Source organism: Sphaerodactylus townsendi, linkage group LG09 (assembly GCF_021028975.2).
Source record: "Sphaerodactylus townsendi isolate TG3544 linkage group LG09, MPM_Stown_v2.3, whole genome shotgun sequence".
NCBI lineage: Eukaryota > Metazoa > Chordata > Lepidosauria > Squamata > Sphaerodactylidae > Sphaerodactylus > Sphaerodactylus townsendi.
In genome coordinates, this window is record NC_059433.1 from 86,132,213 (window position 1) to 86,158,096 (window position 25,884).

Consider the following 25,884-nt stretch of genomic DNA (forward strand, 5'->3'; position numbering starts at 1 on the left):
ATTAATTTATAGGGTTGGCATGTCTGGATAGTGAGGTTGCTAAGTAAGAAACACCATATTTTATCCCTACAAGACATTGCTAAGTGTATTATTAAATATATGTGTATTAGAAAAACAATAACAAACGGCTGATACACCCTTCGCAACGAAACCACTTAGGTTTAGGGGAGTAGGAGGAAGTGCCAGCCCAGGACTTATTTTTCAACGTTCTTAAATGGGGTGTGCCAGTGAGGAACCACAAAGACCTGGGGATTTCCCCTACTAGGGCCCCTCCCGCACACACAGAATAACGCACTTTCAATCCACTTTGCAGCTGGATTTAACTGTGCGGAAGAGTAAAATCCACTTGCCAACAATGGTGAAAGTGGGGTGAACGTGCATTATTCTGCATGTGCAGAAGGGACCTAGGAGCAGCTCCTGCCTGACCTTTTATCCAAAGCATGTGGCCGCTTGCTTGAAGAATGCTGGAAAAAGACCCTTCCGCACATGCAGAATAATGCACTTTCAATCCACTTTCACAATTGTTTGCAAATGGATTTTACTATTCCGCACTGTAAAATCCAGCCGCCAAGTGCATTGGAAGTGGATTGGAAGTGCATTATTCTGCATGTGCGGAAGGGGCTCTTGACCGGCTAGAGCCGTAGCCTTCCCCTCCCCATGCTGATGGGATGGCTTGTGATAGCCAGCAATCAGGTCTACTCAGAAGTAAATCCCGCTAAGTTTACTTCCCTGGCAAGCCGCATGCATAGGGTTGTGGCTTTATGTCGGCTGTAGCGAGGACTTATTCGGCCACCTCAAGATCCAAGGTCTGCTCCTTTCCGGCGAAGGCACTTCCAAGCAAAAGGGCGGAGACAGCCGCGTCTCGCCCTTTCCATCACGTGCGGAAAGCAAATCCTCCCGCGGCAGCCGCGCTCCATTTGCACGAGCCGAGCGGCGGGGCTGGGGCTGCTTCTCCCCACTCCAGGCACCATGAAGATGCATTTCAGCATCCCCCTTTCAGAAGACCTGCTGGAGAAGTTTGGGGGCCGCTACGTGGTGAAGTAGCTTCCTCTTACATAGCGGTGCTGGAGGCGCTTCCCGGCCGTGGCTGTGGGGCTGGCGGGGATAACTCACAGAGCGAGAAATGTCCGGCTGGGTGGGGGGAACTCCGTGGGGGGGGGGGGGGCGCTGTGCTTATCTTCAACAAGAGACTGACCGGGTTGAGGAGCGAAGACTTTAATGCAGCAAGTTTGGCATTACCCCGTTTGGTTGAGAGAGTGCTAAAAATGTGACGGGGTAATTTAATTATGCCCTTAATGCGCATTAAGAACTGGATGGCATCCTCCTTGAGGGGTTGTTTGTGTGGCGGAGCGAGGGTCCAAAGTGGGTTTGTGAGGGAAGAATGGTGAGGTGGGCATCTGATGTCGCCCCAGAGTCGCCACAGGCAGGGTCAAGAGTTTGGATGTGTTCATACGGGGGGGGGGGGGGGAATCAGTGTGACCGGAGAGCTCTGAGCTTTTTGACAGACATGGAGAGGCTCAAGGGTGACCTCTGTATGGCTGCAGCCTCTATGCCACGGGTCTGCAACCTTCGGCTCTCCAGATGTTCATGGACTGGTGGCAGGGGCTGATGGGATTTGCAGTCCATGAACATCTGGAGAGCCACAGGTTGCAGACTCCTGCTCTATGCAGTTGTTGGCTCTCCAGAATAACTGGGGTGTGGGACGGGGTGCTGGACTAGCTGGACCACTGGTCTGATCCAGCTGGACTCTTCTTGTGACTTGTGGGAGAGAAAGCTGAGGAAGGCGAGGAAAGGCTGAGTGTCAGTGGAACTGTGTACTGGTGGACTGGGGGTTATTTTCTGTGAGGGGGGGAGAAAATGAGTTGTGTTTAAGTATGGAGAAAGGGCTGAAACTTAAGGCGGGATATGGGAGAAAGGAACCTGGGGCTGTTGTCTGGCTGGAGAGAAGAAAATGTATGTATGGAGAGAATGCTGCTAGAACACGGCCATACAGCCCAGAAACCACACAACCCCACCCCGTGATTCCGGCTGTGAAAGCCTTCAACAATACACAGAAAATGTATGTGTCTGTCAAAAAGCAGATGTGGGAATTAGATGCTATTGAGCTGCACTTTTAGGAGTATTTTCATGTAGCTGGGAAAACTCAAGGCTCTTTTCGTAGAAGAAAGAGTGATTTTATATATATATATTAAGTGGCCCGTTACAATGGTGGAAATAATTGGCATGTGTTCTGGAGGTGCGTGAATTTGAAATAATAGAATAGGGGGTGGAAAGTACTGTCAAATCCCCACCAATTTATGGCAATCCCAGAAGGTTTTCAAGGCAACAGACATTCAGAGGCGATCTGCCGTTGGTTGCATCTGTGGAGTGATCCTGAAATTTTTCGGTGGTCTCCCATCCAAATACAGACCGGGGCTGACCCTGCGTACTGACCTGATACTTGAGGAGATCCAACTAGGCTACGTCATCCATTTGTTTTACAAAAAAGAAGTAATAGGTATCATTTACAATAAGAGTTATTTGCTGTTTTGGGGTGACACAGAAGGGATGAGCATACTGGGAAATACATACTGGGAAATACAGGAAATGTTTGATGGGGACTCAGGCTTGGACAAAGAGAGTGGGAGATTCTACAACGCGTGTGTGTGTGTTGTGTTAGGAGTTTTTGTCAAGGAGTAGGGTCCCCCGGTATTAGGATTTGCCTGACCTGTAGAAAACAGTTAAAGAATCTATAGTAGGGAAGGGCTGAATATAAGTGGAAGAAAGTCACAAGTTTCTACAAGTCTCATGAGAGGAATTAACTCAGAGACTTATGTATTTTCAGCTGTACTCTGTGTATTTGGAAGGATTTCTTTTCTGCAAAGTACGTTACAGTCAGTTACACCACTGGAATGAGCAGGTAAGATGTTCCAGTTCATTACTGTGTTTTCCCTTTTGCTTATTATTCCTCCCCCTTGTCAGTTTCTGCCACAGACCCTTTTGGGGGATATGTATTTTATGTGGAAAGAGCATATTCTGTAATACTCATTGGTTACATATGGAGTCCCCTTAAATATTTTGAAGACAAATACGGATGCCTCTTCCCAGTTTAAGTTAAAAGGCTGACTGTGTATTTTGGAGCAGTTGACTTTCTTCCAAGTTTTGCATATGAGTAATGAATTGGCTACATTTACTATTGTGTAAACTTTCTGCATGTAAGAAGAAACTGATAAAAATTATGTTCACACTTTGTATCTTTATGGAAGGTTTCCTTGAGAACATTTTTTCTGAATTGGAGAGTTCTCTGTGTGTTCTTTCTGTTTGTGAAGGTCAAGAACAGTTTGTGTCAGGCTGGGCACATGGAAACTTAAGAACAAAACGGGCACTATATCTAACATCAGTGGAGATTCTGTCTGACGAGGAACATCTATTGACGTCCCTGTAGCCATGTCTGTTTGAGCTGGTGTGATGTAGTGAATGGAATCTGGGAAGTAAAGATAAGTTGTGCTGTCACGTCATAGCCAACTTATGATTAGGTTTGCCATTAGTTTCCTAGGTTCAAATCGCTACTCTGCTAGGGAAGCTGACTGAGTCATGTGGTTACAGGTTAACCAACTTCACAGGATTGTTGTGAGAATAAAACGGAGGAGAGGAGAACAATCTAAACTGCTTTGGCAGAGTATACATGAAATAACCTTCTTTGGAAAAAAAACCTTCTTTGGAGGTTTTTAAACAGAGGCTGGATGAGCAAATTTCGGGAGTGCTTTGATTGTGTGTTCCTGCATTGCAGGGGGTTGGACTTGATGATCCTTGGGGTCTCTTCCAACTTAGTGATTCTATGATTCTAAATAAGTCTGCATTATTGCCTACTTACGTTGCATCCTTAAATTGTTCAACAGTCATTCCCTCTAGTTTGAATAGGCAGGGAGAGAGCAAAGAATTTCTATCTGAGGATCCTCAAGATCTAAAGTTTGACAATAAATCAAGGGGGGGGGAAGAGGAAGAAATACATTTCATAGTTGAAGAAGATTCATGATGATACATGGGGAATAACGCTAACTACTCAGAAGTGATTTTAGTAATTTGGGATTGGAGCCAGCTGCCTTCCCACTGGTGAAAAAGTGGAGGAAGTCATTCCCTTTAATCACCAAAAGGACAGTACTGAGAATTATGAAATGTGTGTTGGTAAAAGACATGTGGGATGGGAGTGTGCTGTAGCAAGGAGAATGATAGGAAAAGCTGTCTGGATCCAACCCATACTGTATTCATCAGAATAGTTCTCCTGTATCAGATCAGTTCTTGAGTCCCAGCAGTTGGGCAGTAGTTGTCCCTGGGAAGGGCAATAATAATACAATGATGACAGGTGTTGTCATTTAATCTGTGGAAATGCAGATGAATGGAACAGTTTGTTCATCCTTGATGCTGCTTCCATTTCCACAAACTCCTGTTGATCTAATGTCTGTTAGCTGAAGTGATTACATTGTTGACTCTGTGTTCACACCACTTCTATGTTTTTGACCAAATGAAATCCATAGGCTCTTGTGCATTCTGGATAGTGCTAATGTCTTTGGAGGTAATTTTCCTCAGGGTTGCAAAGAATAAATGTCTTCCTATCTGTTTATATTATTTGGTGTCTTAGTGATGCTTACACCAACACCAAAATACATTGTTACCAGTCTAGATTTATTAAACTGTCTTTTCAGTTAAGACAGGTCTTTGGGAGAGGTATTCCTTCATTTCCTCCAAAGTTTTACCTTGCAATGACGCAATCAATGGCGGATGAAAGGAGAGCTCAGCTGGAACAGTATCTACAGAATGGTACAGCAAATCTGTTTTGTTTTTCTAAGAAATAAACAATAACTTATAATGACACATAATGCAACTGTTAACTTCCAAAGTTTCGGACCTTTGGAATGCCTAAAAATGTCTCCTTCATTCCCTTGAGCAGAATAAGTCAGTCCCCAAACTGATACTTCCTTACACTAGAGTGCTGACTTATAGAAGTTATGTTCCTAATATAGTAGATGTCTTCACTGAATGAGGATTCCACAATACATTTCTACAGACAATGGGGGCCATGCCAACGAAGTGGCTTTCCAAAAGATCAGTGTAACAAATTACAATCAAATTTACTTATTCCATATCTGGATTATCCAGAAATATCAATTTCCCTGCTCCGCAAATATTACCTGTTGCTATTTGAAGCATGTTTTCCTTTATTATATAGAAAGCCTTACATGTTTCTTCATAGGAGTATTTATCACAGATTTTATAAGAACATAATTTTACTTAGTCTTTTTGGGAGACTCCCTCAAAAAAGAACTAATATTATCTTCTGCACTTTTCATGGAGATATAGTGGATTATCTTTTAAAAAAGAGAGAGACAGAAAGAGATTCCTTTCTGTTGATAGTCAGACTTGACTTTTGTATTTTTGCTTTTCAGTGTCTAGTGATTCAAGTGTTACGAACAGTGATGTCTTCATTAGTTTCTTTAGGAAATTACAGTTGGTGAGTGTAATTGTTTTTATGGTAACTTGCTTTGTAAAAGCCGTTGTCTTTGGCTCTTGAAGGTGTTCTGCATCTTGATTTATATAGTACTGTAGTAGCTTTGCACCTCTAAGCAGAATATGAAATGCTAGCTCTTTCCCTGCAAGATTCAGAATCAGCTTATTATTATAAAGCAAGGGATTCACTGGACTAATTTGTCCACTGTACTGCATAAGTTGCCAAAGTCCAGTGCTGAAAAAACTTGTTTTTGATTTGACTCTTGATCCCATATGGTGATGGGAAGTGCCATGAAATCCCAGCCAACTTATGACAAACCTGTATGGTTTTCAAGGCAAGATGCCTTGGATCAGTTCATTCATTCTCTGTCCATCTACATCTATCCACCCACAGTGGCCAGGCTCTGGTACACTACTGCAGCCATCTTGCTCAGAGAACACTTTTTAATTTTTTTAACTTTTAATTTTATTTGAGAGGAAATTTAAACATTTCAGATTTTTCAGCAAACCTTAGGAGTCCCCCAAGTTGGCCAAAAAGTCTGTTTAGCATCTGTGGCCCTGATCCACATATTTAGTTATTCACAAATGAGGGCCACACGTCATTAATAAATATATAAAGCACCTCCCATACAGGTGCTATACAAAACAGAAAAGCTCAGAGAGGATCTGCCCTGAGAGGGCCCAGTAATTATCCTCATTCTAGGCATCAGCTTTCCTGAACGTTTCTGTTTTTGAGCCACCTTGGCATAAGGTGTATTATTTACTTACACAATAACAAAAGGTCCTTTTGTTTCCTGTGATCCGTAAGTGATTCCCTGAGAACATTCTAATAACTTGTCTTAAAAGATTGTATGATTATTGGACTCTGGCATGAAGTAAACAGCTTTGACTTATGTCAGGACATGGAACAGCAAAGTGCGTTGACGTGAAAAAGTCAGCATCTCTTTTGCTTGTAATGGTGGTGACAGCTGTAGTCTGGGTTGTATCTCTAGAGTGTTGCAACTTGAATGTTCAAACTCCATTTCTTTATCTTCTGTCACAGATAGCTTTGTGAGTTGGGAGTGGTAAGAGGGTGGGCATGTCAAAGCTATGCACGGCTGGGAACACAACTGCAAAGTGTAAATGTGATTACTGTCTTGATACTCAGTGCAGTGAATTAAAATGATACCCTTGTTTGCTTGTGAACTTTTAACTCTAGCCTTTTGTCAAAATGGCACCCAAGACAAGACTTATAAATTACAAACTTTACAGCAAACAAATCATGATACAAACAAAACAGGGATACCAAGGACATTGAAATTAACTCAGTTTTACAATGTTAATTTCCTCATGTGACCAGTGTAGCAGTTAATTAGCCTGCTGAATAGCTGTCTCCCCAAAGTCTTTCCCCATATTTTTGGCTCTGAAATTTCAGTTGACCTCCAGTTCTGTTATGTGCACAATTAGCATGCCTTACATCACATGTCTCAGGACCAGCTGATGTGCCAACATGAAACACAGTACCAATAAGGTAGTATAAATCTCTGCAAATCTTTCTTTCAGTAAAAGTTGGTTTCTGCAAAAACTATAAGATCTATATAAACATCAAGTTCCCACTTGATTTCATTTGTGATAAGCTTTCTCTTTGAGTTATTGTGAAGGCTAGGAAACACACTAAAAATTAAACTTCTATATTAGATGTAGGAAATTGGTCAGTTGTAATATACCAAGATTATAACTGGCATGTGTAATATATTTATATTTTGCTTATCTTACTGAATCAGGAGTTTATGGATTGTTATGTGAAGTGCTTATATTACTGACCTCTATGACTGAGATATATCATAGGCATAAGAGCTTGATATTGGGTTTACTGTAAGCAAAATAATACATCTTTATCAATATACCATAAAACCAGCAGTATTACATTATCAGTATACATTATAAATAGTACAAACAAGCCAGAGATGTAACAGCAATATAAAACAAACATTAAGTAACCTAGGCCGTTTCTGACGGCCCCCTCGCGCCCCCACGCCGGCAGGAGTTCCGTCGGCGTGGGGGCTCGCTATCGCATGCAAGCGCAACGCAGCAGGCAACGGGGAGGCTCCATGGAGCAGCTTACTCTCGCCTCCCACCGGGCAGCCGCAGTCTCGCTTCACGCTGCCCTCCGATCCCTGGAGGTCGGAGGACAGTGTGGGCGGGGCTGCGACGCCCCGCAGGCGACGAGGAAGACACAGTAAGTGGGGCGGGGGAGGGAGAAAGCGTCTTCCCGGCGGCGCGGTTCGCACCGCGCCGCAGGGAAGACAATCCCTCCCCAACAACAACCCTTTAAAGGGTTGTTGTTTAGGGCGGCTTGACGCCGCCCTGGGGGGAGGGAAGAGGCGTCAGGTCTGTGCGAACGGCAGCCTGGGGGCGCCTGGGGGCGCCTGTGCGAACGGCGGCCTGGGGGCGCCTTTTTTGGCGCCCCCAGGCTGTCGTAAACGGGCCGTGCAGATACGGCCCTAAAGAAAACTGTAAACCATAAATCAGAAAAAAATCAAAACTGCTTAGTTATTCTGGGTTAAAATAAATGTTTTGGCCTGTTGCATAAAATACAGACATTTGGTGCGCCTCACAGAAAATGGCATTTCTCAGGAAGGTTTCCCCACTGAATAAGTCTGTCTCTGGTTCCATCTTACTTGTTTATTATCACCACCGTAGCTCTGAAGTGGTTTTTACTTTCAGCTGTAAGGACAACAAAAATATGTGTTCCTGTCTTGGTTTCCCCCCCCTCCCCATTTCTTGCAGGATACATTTAAAATCCAACCTGAACAAGCCTTTCTAGATGTTTACCTTGCTGATGGGAGACATCTGAGAATGGATATTCAAACATCAGATACTGCTGAAAGAGTGCTAGAGGTAGGTAGCTATTCAAATAGATACAAGAGTATTTCCTATGAAATGTTTATCATTTTCGCTGAATGGCCCTACTGACCTGTGAGTGCTATTCTGCTTTGGGTCCTCTGAGAGGTCAGGGCATTCAGTGGCTGTCCTGGGTATCTGTCCAGTGGACTTCCAAGTGGACCTCCTGACTTCAAAAGGGGTTTTTCACTTATCTCTGGGTATCTGCTTTGTCACCAGCCTGGTTATTTAGAGTATCTAGAGGGCCGACATTCCTATCAATGTCTGTGTTGCTGTTTAGAGGCTATACCTCACACCCACATCTCTTGCTGCACTTCAGTTAAGTACTTTAAGGACAATATATCTCTGGGGTTCTGGCAGTCCACTGACTGACCATTTCCCTTTCCTGGTGCCCTTTTAGTTACATGTTTGAGAGGGGAGTATCACAGTTACAAAGAACAAATTCCCAGCATTCAGAGTAATAACAAATGTGTGTTTTTTTAATGTGCACACAATAATCTGCACGGCAATGGATTGAGCAAGAATATAACATAAAGGTGAATACCGACTGTCAAGGTTCCTGCTGGTGCGTGGGCTCTCTTTCTGAACCAGACACTTCACACAGATTATGTAGTAAAAATGTTTTTAAGTAAGGAACAGTTCAAAGGCACTGATATTGGCAGGTGCAGATAGTATAAAATAGAAACTGAAAAACCACTGTTGCTAGCGTAGCAAAAAAGAGTCCCAGTATAATCCAGTTAGAAAAGTCCATTCTTGCGTAGCCTTGGTTTCATGAAGCAAGTGGTTTTAAGTCAGGAACTAAGTTCAAGAAGTGCTAAGGCAAAAGTCAAAGCAAGGACTCATGTAACAGCATAACAGGATAGCCGGAAAAGGATACCTCTAATACACCATATTAAAACTATGTAGAAAAGGACTCTACCCCATGTGGTACTTGCTGAACCAGTGGGGTTACTGCACTAATTAAACCATAGCAAAAGCTATTATCTCAAAGGTTCCCAGGTGGAAACAGTTACAGAAACCAAAAGGAATGCTATTCCAGTTAACTTGTTTAACCGTTTTTGTGACCTTGATAGGTGAAAGCCAGTTTCTTTCACAGCTATGTTTGGTTAAAAAAAAAATGAAACAGACAGACAAGACATTTAAGGTTCAAAATGCATACAAAATGGCTACCCTTATGTCAGCTCAATAATATAATAAATTAAAACACACTTTCTTTACACAGACAGTTCTCTGATTCTCTTCTAAGCATACCCTGACTGTTGTTATTCTAGTAATCTGTTTACTCTTAAAGTTGCATCATTCTATCCATTACCTTGAATCTTTGGACCATCCTTACATCTCTATCTTCTCTTAGTTGTCAGATTCCTGCTAGGGTGTGAAATGGCACCTTGAGGGTTCTCTGTGACCTAAATGAATTTGCATAACCGAATTTCATGTATTGAATGTCTCTGAGGATCCTTGCCAGGATGGGGGATGCTTCAGAGCAATTAATCTCTCTGTGTTTCCTGTCCTTGTGCCAACAGAGAAACTTCTTGGAATGAATGTCGGAAGTTGGCAGATCCAAAACTCCTAAAAGTGTGGTGTAACCCAAAGGGGAGAACATTTCTCCACAGTCATCATCCTAAAATAGAGCATGCTTGAGGCAGTATTTGTTATATTATTTCAAATATCTTAAGGATTTGTTGGGGCGGGCGGGGGCAAGGTGACAGGGAAACAATTGTACCAGCTTAATAAGATACTTCTTAACACTCAGTGGCAGTACCTGGAGCTTAATTGCTATGATAGCTGTGTTAATCAACTGCAGCCAGATCAAGGAAGACTCTTGTGAAACCTAAAAGCCTGAACATTTTATTGTGACATGAGCTTTTATGAGCCAGGGCCTATTTTGTCAAATTCAGAAGAACTGGTGCAGTCAAGGCCATAAAATCAATGAGTTGACTGTGACTCTGAACACTTATATGTAGTGCCGAAGAATTCAGTGAAACTTGAAAGTTTTCATCATGTTCATTAGGTAAAAAAAAAATCTGTTTCATCTTTTGAAATGTTTGTAGGAAACATCAAATATTTATTGAATTTTTCTGTTTAGCCTATAAGCTATTTTGTAGTAATGAATTGTCTAGCTGCTTTATTTTCCACAGTCTATGGGAGAAGTTCCTCTCTCTTTTTTTCTTCCACAGGTCATGTCCTACAAGATTGAGCTCTCAAAAAAACTAGTAGGGTATTTCAGCTTATTTCTTATTCAGGATCAAAATGACGGAAAGTTTTCTGGTAAGAAGTATATTGTACACTATGCTAGATACCCTTCCCATTTATTAAACCTCAACTAAAGTGATAACTTTTTACCACATATATATATATCCTGCCTTTCTGCCCTCAGAAGGGCCACCAAGGCAGCTAACAGTTTAAAATATAATAAAATCACTTCTTAAAACCACTAAAACCAACCCCCAAAACCAACACATCATTAAAACAATTAAAAAATTCATGAAAGTAACATTTTGGCTTGGTTTTGGTGGTCTAATTTAACTGTTGCTTGCTGTGAACTCTGAAATAGACCAACAAGGGAAATCTTTGGTTACATGATATAATCTAAATGTGTTTGCCTTCAGTAATTCCCCCTGACCTGAATGGCCTAGGCTAGCCTGATCTTGTCAGATCTCAGAAGCTAAGTAGGATTGTCTCTGGTTAGTATTTGGATGGGAAACCAACAAGGAAATCCAGGGTTGCTATGCAGAGGCAGGCAATGACAAACCACCTCTGAACATTTCTTGCCTTTAAAACCCTAGGGGTCATCATAAGTTGCCTGAAACTTGATGGCACTTTCTACCACCAGTGTAGCCCTTGGAGATGTTTACTGTAAGGACCTTTAACTTCTTGTGGCGCAAATTCTTAGTTGACTTCCCTCCTCCTAACGCTAAGATCTTAGTAATCAGCCTTATTAGGGGAAGTTTTCAATAATACATCTAATTCACATTAAATAGTTTGAGGAGTAACCAGCTGAGTTATTTGTGCCTCCTGCTTACAATCGTCAAATCTCAAAGGGAGCTGTGATCTTGAAAGCTCATCATCTCCAAAATTTTGTTGCTGATCTCTAAGGTGTTACTGGCCTCAAATCTAGCTGTTCTACAGTAGATCGACATCGTTAGCCACTACAACTATATCTCTTATGTAACTTCTGATCCATTCCCAATTACATCCTTCTCAATTTTCTTCTTAGGAAAGCAATAATACAACAGAGTATGAAATCACTGGTTTGAGTTCTATCAGAATATACATTCTGCTGGGCTGCATTGTAAAAATGGGTGGATGATTCCTTGCTAAGGACATGTAACCAAGAAGACATGGATTTGCTTGAAGTGGAGTGGAGAAGAGAAATGCATAAATAAAAATATAAAAGTAGACCTAGAGAAAATGTGTGAATGAGCGTGAAGTACATTGTATAATATTTTGGTTCCACATAAAAGCAGTTTTTAGAACTTGAGTATGATCCTGCTGGTTACAGCTTGTTGCCAGATAAAGATAGGAAGAGAGAGGCAGTTAACTCAAGAGCCAGATTCATTCATAATAGTTCACAAAGCGAGCAGCAGATGAAGCAGCCAATGGAATCTTCCAAGGATACGGTCTTCTGCACAGAAGGAGAGAGGAAGGAACCTGTAGGTATTTCCATGTCCTAGTACACCATGTGGGCAGCCACAGACAAGATGAACACACAGGATTGTGTACCTAACACTTGTACTAGTGTAGCAAGTGGTTTGCTAACCCCTGACCCTCCCCCCAGAGACATTAGCTAACAAACAGGCTTCAGAACCTGTTCCTCAGTTGGGGAGATTCTGTGTAGGATGCTGTGTATATTTTGGCAGGCCATCTCTTCATGTTTTCTGTGGTTTACTGCAGCCATTTCCTCATATCATGAAGGCCTTATTCTTTGTCTTGCTAGTGTCAGACAAACTAAGCGGCAACTTCTTCTGTGCTGTTCTATCTGGCTGAAAAGTTGATGGATTTTTGTTTCATAAAATGACTCCATTTTTACCCTGTTGACTGAGACCTAGCCCATCTACCAAGATCAGCATTCCTCACTGTGAGCAGGCTGCAAAATGATGCACACATCAGATTGTAACCTAGAGAAGTGATTTATGTATAATCAGGACTCTATTTAAACCAGGAGAGATTTTGGGTAGACAGTTCTGTGGTCTTTCTTCCTCCTTGAGCCTTCCACAAGACTGTGTTGTCTCAGTACTGTAACCTTTGCTCAATGTAGACTAGACTTCTGGAAGTTCCTTAAAATGTTCTTGCTAATCTAACACTTGATATTCAGACACACGGTCAACTTTGTATAAGAACTACCTTTCTTGAATGTCAGTGGCTATATTGTAACTTCACAAGATCTGAACTTGAACCATGACTGGCATGAACACCCCTTGCTTCTCTTCTTGCCTGTTCCCTTCACTCTGCTATGTTTTGAGTATTTAGATATGGCATAATTTCAGTAGTCCTGCTTCCAAGTAAACAGGTTTAGGATCTGACTGTAAGTCCCACTGAGTTGAGTGTGTCTGACTTTTGGTGCTGCTTAAGACCTCAGTACTGTTGTATAGCTAGAGTGACTGTGTGCAGCAGCTTCACAGAAGAACAAAGAAAGTGCAGGATATAATTTTCTGAAGAATGGCAACTTTCATTAAAAATGCCTAGGTGTGGATGTTTGGAAGTCTGGGGTGATATCTCTGAAACCACAAGGGTAGGTAAATACAATTTGTGGAGATTGGAAATGAGGCTTCAGGCCCTTACCCTACACGACTAACAAAAAAAGAATAGATTGTGCAGAATACTAAATATTTGCAAAATAAAATATACAAAATAAAAGACCCCCAGCAAGTTTGCATGGAGTTCAGCTTTGCTTGATGCAGTGCTTGGATTGTTTGGGTGCAGAATTTTTAGCAATGGGTAAATGTTCATTTTAATATATTCAAAAGGATCTCCTCAAGCAGCATTTCACAAATTTTGTGTCTTTTCCCCCGCCTCTCCATAGTGTTGAAAAAGCTGGCCGAATTTGAACTTCCCTATGTGAGTCTTCAGAGTGTGAAAGAGTCTCCTTGTAAGATTGCGATCAGAAAGTGGTGAGCAGGAAACTAAAGCAAGATTAGCAAAATAAATAAATGTGACAAATAGAGTGGAAATCTTTACAGATTTTTGGAATCAGATATGGCTTGAGTTCTGACAAATTCAGCTCTTTTTTTACTTATGGGTTCTGGTGATTCTTTTCTACCTATCTTTTTGAGATGTTTGTGCTATTGTGAAACTAATGGGTCAAATTTGAAGACTCTTTACCTCTAAGTAAGAGAGGAAGGCTCTCATTTAGCAGGAGAGAGGTTTCTGAATCAACACATAATTTGTATTATCTTTGTACGTGTTACTGGATCAACAGCTTTGTGTAAATTTTCAAATGTTGGCAGGTATATGGACCCTTCCCTTGATAAAATACTTATGGACTGTAGAACTTCTGTGAACTTACTTTATATACAGGTAAGATCAAAAAGGTAACACTTTTTGTTTCTAAGAAATAATTGTACTGTATCTTATTGTTCCACTTATCAGAGTTTGAAGCCTTTGCAAAGGTGTACTCTCTCAGGCAGCCATCTTCCTCTTGAACTATATGAATAAAGAAAGGTATAAATATTAAAATATGAGGGCTCGCTCTAAAATGGAAAGACCCAGACAGATGGTCAACAGAGTCCAGTAGGCGAGGGTGTGTCTGATGTAAGTCTGGGTCCCCAAAATACCAGTAGACCTCCTGTTATGTGTCCTTGAGGAGGTCACTCTCTGTAGCCTCAACTGGAACTAAAGAGAGCAGCCCCCTGAAGCACTGAGGAGAGGAGATGGAATATAAGTGAAGTAGATAGGTAAAGGTTTAGGACTGACAGCATCTGCAGTGGCCTGTAATGCTAACATTCTTCTTTAAAGCTGTAAACAGAAACAGACTGTATTGTTGTTCTCATCTCTATTCAACAATGGACTCATATACATGGTGACTCCTGCAGCTGTCATTGGAAGCCAGTAGCCAATAAATTGATTGTGGAAGCCATCTTAGTTGCAGTAATTCAGACATTTCCACAAACATCTGGATATCTTGCTGAAATCTAGCTCTATTGTGGGGCCGTGTTGTGACTTCAGGGAATAGGATAATCTACTGCCATAACTGTTTACCATTGGGCAAGTACTTGAACCCTTTACTTTGATTGCAGTGACTGGCTTCTCTGTCGTAGCATTATCATTTCTGTTCCCTTGCTGCTACACTACTTTGGGAAGAGTCTGATCCCCTTACACAGCAACCAGACTGAGGCACCTGCTGGCCAAGGCCTACAATATCATGGAGTTTGGTTGCTTGGTTCCATTAAATGAGAAGAATATAATGTGGACCATGATAGGCAGTGGCAATATAGCTTTCTTTTAATTAAAAAATCATTTAAAGGCACTGCAAGAAACCGAGAGAAAGTGGATCGTGCCCACTGCTGGACAGATGCAGAAACTTCAGGTGCTCCAAAAAGCCCTAAACAAAATTAAGGTAAGCTAATTTTTTCAAGTAGCAACCATGATCAATACAATAAACATATTGTGAAAGTACTACTACTAATGAAGGTTGCATATCTTCTACAAGTTTTATTACGAAACACCTTCATATTATGCTCTTCCAAATACTTTATAGCTGAAACTGACTCAATAATAAACAATGCCCAACAGTTAAAACTGTTATGCCTGAAATGTGAACTAAAGTGATTAATGCTGCTATTTAACATTGGTTTAATAGCAAGGTTAGAAAGGTTTTGGCAGTAGAAACAGAAAGTATTGAAGGCACTAAGGTACAGGCAATGATCGATATAGTAAACTGCATCATCTATATAGTGCTGTTTACTAAAGCGACCTCTATTTCAATTACACAATTATTGAAAATCGTGCAAGGTTTTGGGGAGAGCAGAGTGAAAGGATAAAAATATACTCTACAGATTTTGTACTTTGACACAATTTAAATTTTAAAACATAACATATAGGATAAAATTTACAAATGTTAAAAAGGCATTCTTTTGAAAAATCTTATCCTCTACAGCCCACACTTAATTAATGTGTATTGTGAGTAATAAAGTACACAGTTGTGGGAGTGGCTTGTTCTGTTTTTTGAAGTGGATTTTGTCTGTGGGATTGTTAGTCATGATTAAGGAGAGAAATCCAGCCCGGTGCCCAAACTGTCCACAATTATGTAAAGAGTAGCCCCACCTGCAATTGCCTCTATAACTATCTTAATGCTTTTCATGAAAGACCTAGCTGGGACTCACCTTGTGTTTGAATGAATACTTCTTCTCTCTTCCTTTCTCACATGTATGGGGCAGGAGTTGGGAGGATCCTTTCTCCCTGTCGCTTCCTGCATTGTATGTTGCAATGAGGATTTTGTTGGCAAGGTAGATCTGCTTTTATGTAACCTCAGTATACTCCTTGCCTTTATGCTCTTGCTACTAGAGTAGGAAGGCATGGCAAAAAGGCAGGTGTGGAGCTGATCCAGAGGACAAGCAAAAGTCCAAAACACTGGGTCCAAATCTCCCCTTCCTTGTTCTTGTGGTAGACAGACTCAGAAGTTTTTCACAGGCAACAAGAAAAAAACAGCAGCAGCAGGGCAGAGATCATCTGGGAAACTGTCCCTACCAAAGAAAGTACTTAATTTGCATAGTAGTGCCTTTGGACCCACTGAAGTCTATTGAGAAGCCTTTTATTAACACGATGCCCTTTTGATCTTCCTCGTGCAGTAATTGTGAAGGTGCTTCAGGAACTGGGTTGCTAACTCCAAATTGGGAAATTTCTGGCGATTTTGGGGTAAAGTCTGGGGAAGGCAGTGTTTGGGGACAGGAAGGACCTCAAAGAGGTGATAATGAAACAGCTGTTTCTCCAGGTGAACTGATCCCTGTTGCCTGGAGACCATTTGTGATTCTGAGAGACTTCCAGGCCCAGGGATGCCAGGTCTTCCACTGTGGCAGTGGGAGAAAAATGTGGGGACAGGGGCAATTGCTGACTCTAGTAATGTGATTAGGTCACTTCCAATAGGATCAGAAGTGATGACATCATATCCTGAAGATGCTGTAACATTCAGCCAAAATTCTATTGTTAAACCGCTCACTGGCGAGTCTCCTACTTTTTGCCAGCCTCATGCTGGCAACCTATCCTGGTGAGGATGTAATGTAAAACCTAATGCTTAGGTCTGGAGAAAAAGTATCCTACCTCCTTGTAATAAAGGTATAATGCAAGTCATTCATTTCTCAACACGTTAATCATTCACATTTTACACTGACATTTAGAAGGGACTAGCAGGAGAATGTCTGCATTGTTCGAATGTCAGTGTGGGATGTGCCCCCCCCCCCCCCCAGTTACCAGCAGCCACATAGATTGGCTCAGATTGTGTTGATAACAGTAGAATCCTTAGCTTGTAGTCTCTTGCTTTTTTGGTAGCTCTTTCTCTGTACTGTGTTGTAAGAACACAAGAGCCCTGCTGGATCAGACCAGTGGTCTCACACACTGGCCAGTAGTAGGGATGCCGGATCCCACCCACCACCCAGCCACTGTGGGGGATGGGGGTAGGATTGCCTGATCTAGGTTCAAGGATGTAGGCAAGGGGATGGTTCTTGGGTTCAACCCCCCATTACATGTCCGAAGCTCCACCCCCCCACCCCCGTTTATGGTTTTTAAAAATTTGTTAGTGTTTTTTGGTTTTTGGCCTGCAGGGGCCACAGTTTTTAGGTTAGCAGCACCAAAAATTCAGGGATTTGTTGGGAGACTGTCCTGATGATACCACCCAGGTTTGGTGAGGTTTGGTTCAGGGGGTCCAAAGTTATGGACTCCCATAAGGGATGCCCCATCCCCTATTGTTTCCAATGGGAGCTAATAGAAGATGGGGGCTACACCTTTGAGGGTCCATAACATTGGACTCCCTGAACCAAACTTCACCAAAACTGGGTGGTATCATCAGGAGAGTCTCCTGAACATGCCCTGAAAGTTTGGTGCTGCTAGCTTAACAATTGCACCCCTGACAGCAGGCACCCTCCAAATTTCCCCAGATTTTCCTTTTAAATCCCCCCCCCCTTTGGCATGGATTTAAAGGGAGAATCTGAGGTCCTTAGTTTAAACACTGAAAGTGATTCTGTTTCAGGGTGGGGGTTAATCAACCCCAAACCAGCATCACTTTCAATGTTGTTTCAACTGGGGACCCCAGATTCTCTATTTAAGGTGGATTTAATAGGAGAATCTGGGCGCTCTAGTTTAAATGAAAGTGGTGCTGTTTGGGGGTGGATTCCAGCATCACAGCACTGCCCATGCGGGGAGGCAAAACTCAGATTTTGCACCAGGCTCCATTTTCCCTAGCTACACCTCTGCCCGGAAGGGAGGGCAGAAGGGGCTGCTGGCTGGGAGTTCAGCCGGTGGGGGAGAGCAGGGCAGGGGAGTCTGCCATCCCTGGCCTTGGAGAGCTGCTTTTATAAGCACTGAGCCCGGAAGTGGAGCTTGAGGAGGCATGGCCATGCCCCCAGGAGTGGGTGGGGCATGGCCCCACCCCCTGAACCCCCCCATTAAAAATCTATACCTACATCACTGTCTAGGTTGGGAATCTCCTGGAGATATGGGGTTGGAGTCTGTGAGAACTGGGTCACAATGCCATAGAGTTCACTCTCTGAAGGATCCATTTTCTCTCACTAGATTAGCTGTATTTCCCAGGGTTCCCCAGGTCCCACCTGGAGGCTGGCAATCCTACCAACCAGTTTTTCTGGAGGGCCAAAAAAACAAGGCATAGAGGCCAAAACCTTCCCATGATATCTTGCATAACATCCTAATCTCTGCCAGTTTTTAGAGCTGATTCGGGAGGTCCAGCACTATGGATACATGCAACTGGACCCTTGCTCCTGTGACTATCCAGAAGTAGGCTGCACTGCTGCTATTCACATAGGAAATAATGAGCTTAGCTGCCAAATAAAGTTGCCTAGCGACCAGATCAAAGAGGTCAACTTCAAGATCAACAGGGTGAGGTGCTGGCAAGTCACTTTCCTAGTAAGTACCGTAGGAAAGAATTTGCATCTTTAACAATTTTAATTAGCATTGTTTCATTGTTCTGACCCCTCCCCCCAGCAATATATTGTGTATTGGAGAATCTCTACATGCAAGTTCTTTTCATGGAGGAAGTTTCCTTCATGATTGTGCCATATGGTGGCCTAGCATACACAATTTATACAATAGGAAATGGCTTTTATATAGGATTTCTGGAATATAAAATCAAACATTGTTTAAAGATTGAATGGGTTGCCAATTATACTGGCTAGCAGTTGAATTCCCGATCATGTTCCAGGTTTTGGTGTTAATCATTATGGCCTTGAACGTGCTGGGTTTTCATATCTTCGAGACCACAGTAAGAAGGCTGTTTCTTTGAATGTCACTTTCCATTTTATAAGCCTTGGTACTTGGCTGTTTGGTGCAACCAGATTATTTGCTAGACCAATGGATTTCACACAACAAAATACAGTTACATATTGTGAAGGTTTCTTGGCCTCTTCATCTTAAAACAGTTCTAAGTAAACTCAAAGAGTCTTTGAATTAGTCCTCCAGCAAGACTGTCTTACCTTGTTTTCTTTTAACTGCTCAGGGATCTCTTTCAGGCCAAGGGCTTGACCAGGTCTTGGAGTTCAGGTTCGAATACAATGATTCTGACAGGTGGAGATGGATTGTCTTTAACACAAAACAGGTTTGTCTTGGTGCATTTAAACAAAGGAGTCAGGAAGGCTGTCTATGCTGTTTGAGTGCAAATGTGCATCTTGGTGCCTGAAGCTTTTTAAAAAGTAATGTGTGTGGGGGGGGGGATTTGGAGCAGAGAAGCAGCCATTGTGGCCATTCATAACCATTTCCACACTTCTTTCAGTCTCCCCCACTACAGAGTTCAAATTAGTGTGTACCCCCATTTTTCATGTGGGCATGAGAAAAGAGCAGAAAAGCTGCAGGCAACGCTGAATACCCTCTGCAAGGTCTCTGTGCCAGGCTCTTATCCTCCTGGAGCTGCTTCTCCTACAGTTACACAGCACTGGGTTCTAATACATATGCTTACAAGTAATGTTCCTTATCTGGTTCAGCTGAAGAGATAGCTGCTAGTCATCAGAGGCGTAGCTATAAGGGGCCAGGGGGATTGCACCGTGTACTGGGGGCGTGCCAGTGGGGGCGGAAAATTGCCCCCGACCCCTTGCCTCACCCGGCCTGCCCCTGCCCCACCAGCGTGGCTCATTTTCAGCCCTCAGAAAAAGGCAAGTGGGGGAGCAGGGGGGCTGCGGAGGGGCGGCGCCTGGGCACCATTTTCTCCCCCTACGCCCCTGCTAGTCATCTATGGGTGGTGGGTGTCAAAACATGCAAAAAAGCTGGATCTGTAATGAATCTCCCTATCAGCTTTTGAAACTGAATTATAGCTGCACAGGGAAGAGAGAGAATTGTTTGATCCACCCTGACGTGGTTTCCTTAACTAAAACAGATCCATTTCCCCAAATACTGTTGCAGTTCCTTAAAGAAAGGTTTCCCTTCTTTTTATGTTTTTTTTTAAAAGAAGTAATACCAGTTTTATTTGTGAAAGTATGTTTAAGAACAGAAGAAGTGCCCTGTGGCTGCTTACAAGAGCTGATTAATATCACCAGGGACGGGTTTTTTTAAAAAAATGTAGCAAGTCTAACATAGCAATTCAGTAAAAGCAGTCTCTGTCTGTCTGTCTGTCTGTCTCTCTCTCTCTCTGGCAATGTGTGTTCCTGTATGAATTTTTGTGAGGCAGCTCACGGCTTCAGATACAATAGGAGAATTTCTGCATAGCAGCTCTCCTCTGTCAGGCTTTTGCGGCTGTGAATATAGACACAGCTTCAAAGCATCCCTAGAGCAGGCACATTTCATATACCAGACCCCCATGACCACCATCCCCCCACCACCACCACTGGAGGACTTTGGGGGTGTTTCTTAATTGGCTATGGCAATATTACTGGCTAAGAAAATAAGCAAAGAGGAAATTTCAACATGCAAGGGACAGAGGAAGCAAAAAAGATGTTGATGCGGGGGGGGGGGGGCAGGAAAATTGTGTACTTTGCTGTCTACACAACATCCAACCTACACTGATGGTGATTGGTTAGAAAGAAAAACTCATGTCAGAGCAGGGGAAAATGAAAGCTGGAAAGTGTATAATGAAGCTGGAAGGTGTATTATGCACCACAATGCCTCCTGGATTTGCTAAATAAAATAACTGCACTTGGATATCTAAGCCAGACCTATGTAGAACAGCCAAAGTAAAAATACGACTTTTATCTCTTTTTTAGGCATTTCTCCTCAGCAGTTGTTTTAAAAAGATCATATCGGAGCAGCTGACAATGACAGCCAAAAGCGATCAAGATAAGGTAAGTGAAGCTCAACTTGATGATCCTGCTTGTTTACCCATTCACTTTTGGTTAGTGGTGTGACCCTTCCCCCACAGCCCTCAGGAGATGATTATGCATCTTGTTTGTGCCATTGAATCCCATTATTTTGTGTGGGCAGACAGCTACTGCATCTTTAGGGGTCAGAGAGGAGAAGGCGGCTTGCTTAGCAATGTTTTGGCTTCAATCCTATGCACACTCACTTAGGTGTAAGTCTCATTTGCCTCAGTGAGTAAATATGTGTTAAGATGGAAGCTGAGGAACAGGGGGCAGAGAAAACAGCTATTTTCTCAAAGTCACCCACCATGTTCTCTTCTGCCCAAACCAAAACCTGTCTTACAAACTGCCCTAGATTCACCCTCTCTTTTGAAAATGCCACATTTTGGTGGTAAAAGGAATAACTCTGATTCAGATAGCTTTAACCATCATGTGCCCAAAAGTAATTTCATCTGCCACTTCTCTGCTACCTACAGGTTCTAGATTGATAATATAACAAACAGTGCAATCCTGGGGTGTGTGGGTGAAATGGTTCTAGGTGTGGTGTGATCCCTGTGTAAATACTACTTAACGAAGTGTAAGCATCTATGCCAGTGCCGTGGCACTTCCATTGGCATCTGGGAGCCGCATGGCTGCACAAAAACCAGGTGCCAGTGCTGCTATGTCACCAGCACTCCTCTAGGGGCCGAGACGGCCTTAGTCATCTTCCTGAGCCCTTGCAGCCCCTTACACCAGCAAAATGGGTGGCGCAGCCCACCCTTGGAAGATGTTCCCTGTTTTCTAGCTGAGCATGGCGCTGCAAACATCTTTGGAGGTGGAGGGGCTTCGCCCTACCTGGCCACTGCTCATCTACCCCCTTCCTCTGGGTTTGGCTGCACATCTGCTATTTACAGGGCAGAAAATAAAGGATTCCTTAACATTTGGACAAATTCAACTGTGTGGTGTAGTGGGGATGTGAGAGACCCAGGTTTGAATACCCACTCTGTCATTGAAGCTTGCTTGGTGACCATGGGGCAGTTGCACATTCTCAGACCGATCTAACTTCCAGGGTTGTTGTGGGGATGTAGTGGGTGAGAGAACGATATAAGCCTCCTTGGGTTCTCATTTAGGAAGAAGATAGATGTAAGTAAATAAATAAACCCGTGTCAACAATCCTTAGCATCAGAAGAAGCAAAGAAGGCAGAATCAGACTGGTCATGCTGTAGTACAGTGGAACTTCAGTTTTCATTGGTAATCCGTCCGGGAAACCGCAGCAAAAACCGAAACCGACGAAAACCGAGGCTTCCACTAGCAAGCTATGCAAATGCATGGGTCGCCGGTTTTTGTTGCGAAAAAAGCATGCGCTGACAAGAACCGAAGAAACCGATGAAAACTGAGTCAAATTTTTCGCGGAGAGAACTGTTGAAAACTGAAACCGACGAAAACCGACGACAATGAAAACCGAGGTTCCGCTGTATAGGTGAAGCATAGGGGTTAGGATGTCTGTCTTGGACCTGAGAGAACAAGATTCAGACCCCTGCTTTTGAACCAGGTTTGAATCACACCGAGTTGGTGTTGAGGACGAGGTGGAAGAAGTAAAGAACAATGTGGTAAGTTGTTTTGGGGGCCACAATAGGGAGAAAAGCAGGGTGTAAATTTTGAAATGTATCTAATTCTACATACAACCTTTACGGAGGAAAAGATTGAGTTGCCTGATGGTTGCCCATATATTTCCATTTGACTTCGTTTGTATAGAAGTGATTTTTATTTCTAACAATCTCCTCTAGCACATGGAGTTGCTGGAACCAGGTCAAGCTAAGAAGCAAAGCAGTCATCCAACCCAGGTTTGTGAGTAAAGTTGTGTGGATGGGGTAGAGAAAAGGGGAGTTTGGATGAGGGTAGGAAAGGAGATGGTTCCTGGTAAGCGATTCTAAAGGCCTTCTGGGCAGCTTTGAGCCACTGGTGTAATCTCACCTGACTGTGAGCCCCATCCAGAGGGTGGAGCCAAATCTGCCTGTGGGAAGCGCAGAGTTGCTCCAACAGATTTGCCCTCCCCAAGACACTTACCCTGGCGGAGGGGCGATTCCTCCATTGTGTGGCCACCACGGTCCTCCCTAGTGCTGGAGTGTGGCTCTGGATGTGACACCAGCATCCCAGCACCACTGCTGCCATATCAGCACCATGGCCTGCCACCTCCCATTTGGATGGGGCTGCCCTAGAATAGGATTGTTCAAATGAAGTTTTATGGGAATGCTACTGACAAGCATCAGAACAGGGTGGACTTAGGGCAAGAGCGAATATAGCTGCTCAGCTAACCAGTAAGCCTGGGATTCAAGTCTTGCCTCTTGGTAGGGCCGTGGGTAAGCCATTCATACTCTCTCTACTTAATTTGCAGTATGGGAATAGCAACTCAGACCTGTATTACACAGTGCAGTCTTAAATAGATTTATATCCTTCTAAGCCCATTGACTTCAGTAGACTTGGAACGGTGATTCTCTGCTTAGTTGAACCACTGTAGAGCATTCAAAAATATTAGGTAAGGTTTGATAGCTACCTTGGGTAAGATTCTGCTGCTTGTGAGGTCACAATCCAGTTCCTGGAACTTTGTGGCTGTGATATCTGAAGAGTTGGACCCCCTGAAAATTAGCATCCTTGCTGGATCTGTAGAACCTGCCCTTTCACACTTCCTGCTACAGAATGTCACCATAGCTGGTGGTACGCTGCAGCATACGTAAGTTATTATGTGCTTCTGCATTAATCCTTATGATTGGGCTGCAAAAAGTTGATTCGTATGTTTTCTACGATATCAGTGATGATTTTAGTTATTCTTCTTTTGCATTTTCGCTCTTTTGGTTTACTTATCATCCCAATATGTTTTGGTTCCACACAGCTATTTCATTCTGGTTTTATGCCAAGAAAAAGGCTGTCTGACAGATCAAGTGAGGAAGACTGTGTGTTTGAGGAGATAAGAGAAGAAGACTTGTGATCAGCACTGTGAAACTGGCGTCTCTTCTTTTCGTTTGTTAAATAAGGAGCAGCCCATAAATGTGTGTCACACGTTTTGGTTGTCAGCAGTGCTCTTTGTTTCCAGAGAGAGAGAGAGAGAGAACATTTTTAGTTTTGGTAATTCAAAACATCATTTAGACCCTCCTGGGAACCATAAGTTGCTACAACTTGAAAGAGAAATGTTAATATTTTGTACATACACGTAGTTTTATTTTAAAAGTACCCTGGGCTTTACAAATGGACACATCATTTGTCATGAATCAAAGTAACATTTTTAAAAAAATGTTTTCCAAAAATATCAGGAGTGCAGCTACAGCAGCATTCTCTGCAGTTCCATTCCAAACTATGAAAACTACTGAACTAAAGATTTCCACATTTCTTTCTAGAACCTGTTACATGCAGATTTTCATCTGATATGCCTTTGAGCTCTGTTCCCCTTCCCCCAATCTTGGTGCTAATTGCAATAAATTATTTACTGGAATACTGGAAATGTTTTCCTAGTTTTTATTATTGCAGTACAATATGGTCTTGGTCTGTAGCGGTTGTGTGTAATAATATTATAAATGCATTAATTATAGTTCTATTAAAGAATTTCAAATATGGTCTCAATTTTTCTTATAACAAACTGCTCACTATGTGACATTAAGACAGGGAGAAAATGTAAGGAGTGAATTGCTGAGAATGTCAAGATGAACAATAAGCATTTCTTCAAATATGGCAGGAAATTGGCCAGACAGGGCATTGGTTGACAAAGGAGAGACAGGATTGCTTACAGAAAGCTGAGAGACTGAATTAATTCATTACATCTGTCATCACAACAGAAAATGTGGGCATGTATCCATGCCAGAGCCACTGTTTCGGGGGAAGGATAACTAACAAACAGAAGTGATGAAAGATGATGTTCTAGAACTATTAGACAAAGTCTCCAGGTCTAAATGGCATTTGAAGAACTTTCATTCCTAGGAGCAGCAGGATGGGTGTATCAGGGTATAAGTTGGGGATTTGGTTGGCTGTTGGTTGCAAATGCAGATGTTAGAGTGCAACATCTGGGGTAGGGTGTAGTAATGCACTGCTGACCCAGCAGCACCGTGGTAGAACGTTGGGACGCCAACGGACCTACGGCCTTCTGGTCGCACCGCACCCCCACTCCTCATCCCCCTATGAGTCACGGGTCATGAACTGTCTGGCTCAGTCACCGGGCGCAGGGACAATGGTCTTGCCCTCAGGTGAGGATTAGGCTCAGACGCTTACGCTCCTCTCCGCACGTAGCCAGGTGAGATCATGCATCACATGATGATCTCCAGGTCTCCCGGTCTCCCGCTCATCTCCCTACCCACCTCCTTTACACGCCCACAATGAAACCCTAATAAAAGGTGCCAGAGACCAGCACAGGGCAGAGTTGTCAGGATCACGAAATCCCGCGCTTCCTGTTGCTGACGCTCTCCACCAGATGAAACCTCCTCCGCGTCTCGCCTATTCCTTAGCGACGACCCTGCGGGGATGACTACAGTAGGGATCTCATTGCAATCATTTGGGCAGATCATCACACTCCAATAGTGTTGGCAGAGAAAGCTGGGTTCTGCCATCAAGTGGATCAATGATGAAGGGACTAGTTTTCCTCCCCGCTGTGCGCTGGACACCAGCATGCATTCTGAGGGTGTACTGCATCTCTTCTCCTTGCACATCGAAGAGGTTGAAAACTCTGGGCTGGCCCAAGAGCAATTGCTTTGCCCATCCAACACAACATACGTTTTTGCAGCCTTCTCTGGATGACCCACTGGGAAAACTCTGGCCAAACATGCTTGATGACAGGTCCTGTAGCCGTTTTCTGTGCCACAGGCCTGAGTGTAATGTACAGCCATGCTCTTATCAGGAGCCACTGTAACTGCCTTTTCTGCCTGCATCTCTGCTGGAGCTTTCGCCGCAGCAGCGCTTGAAGTGAAGAGCTGTGGTTGGGTAGAGTCTGGGTGCATGGCTGTAGAGCAGGGGTCCCTACAAACCTTCAGACCCGGGGGGCCCAGCAGCCTCTGTGGCCCTCTGAAGGCATTTATCTGGCCCGTCAGGCATGGTGGCGATGGCTCCATTC

The 25,884-nt window shown here is 43.2% G+C and overlaps 1 protein-coding gene across 5 annotated transcripts; it reads left to right on the top strand.

The window, feature by feature from the left end:
* The first annotated feature begins 832 nt into the window (after positions 1 to 832).
* Positions 833 to 24,284, top strand: SNX31 (sorting nexin 31). 5 transcript variants are annotated; one of them, XM_048508326.1, is made up of 14 exons: positions 833 to 1,040; positions 2,825 to 2,899; positions 4,683 to 4,797; positions 5,424 to 5,488; positions 8,254 to 8,364; positions 10,545 to 10,635; positions 13,391 to 13,478; positions 13,815 to 13,884; positions 14,831 to 14,923; positions 18,235 to 18,438; positions 19,028 to 19,126; positions 20,721 to 20,798; positions 22,580 to 22,636; positions 23,683 to 24,284. In XM_048508326.1, exons 3-14 carry the CDS (start codon positions 4,740 to 4,742, stop codon positions 23,776 to 23,778), a joined length of 1,110 nt encoding a protein of 369 aa, XP_048364283.1. In that variant the 5' UTR covers positions 833 to 1,040; positions 2,825 to 2,899; positions 4,683 to 4,739; the 3' UTR covers positions 23,779 to 24,284. The 5 variants fall into 5 exon arrangements, with proteins under 5 accessions (XP_048364283.1, XP_048364282.1, XP_048364281.1 ...); XM_048508324.1 differs by having other exon boundaries at positions 842 to 1,035; positions 18,235 to 18,411; XM_048508323.1 differs by having other exon boundaries at positions 844 to 1,035.
* The last annotated feature ends 1,600 nt before the right edge of the window (positions 24,285 to 25,884 follow it).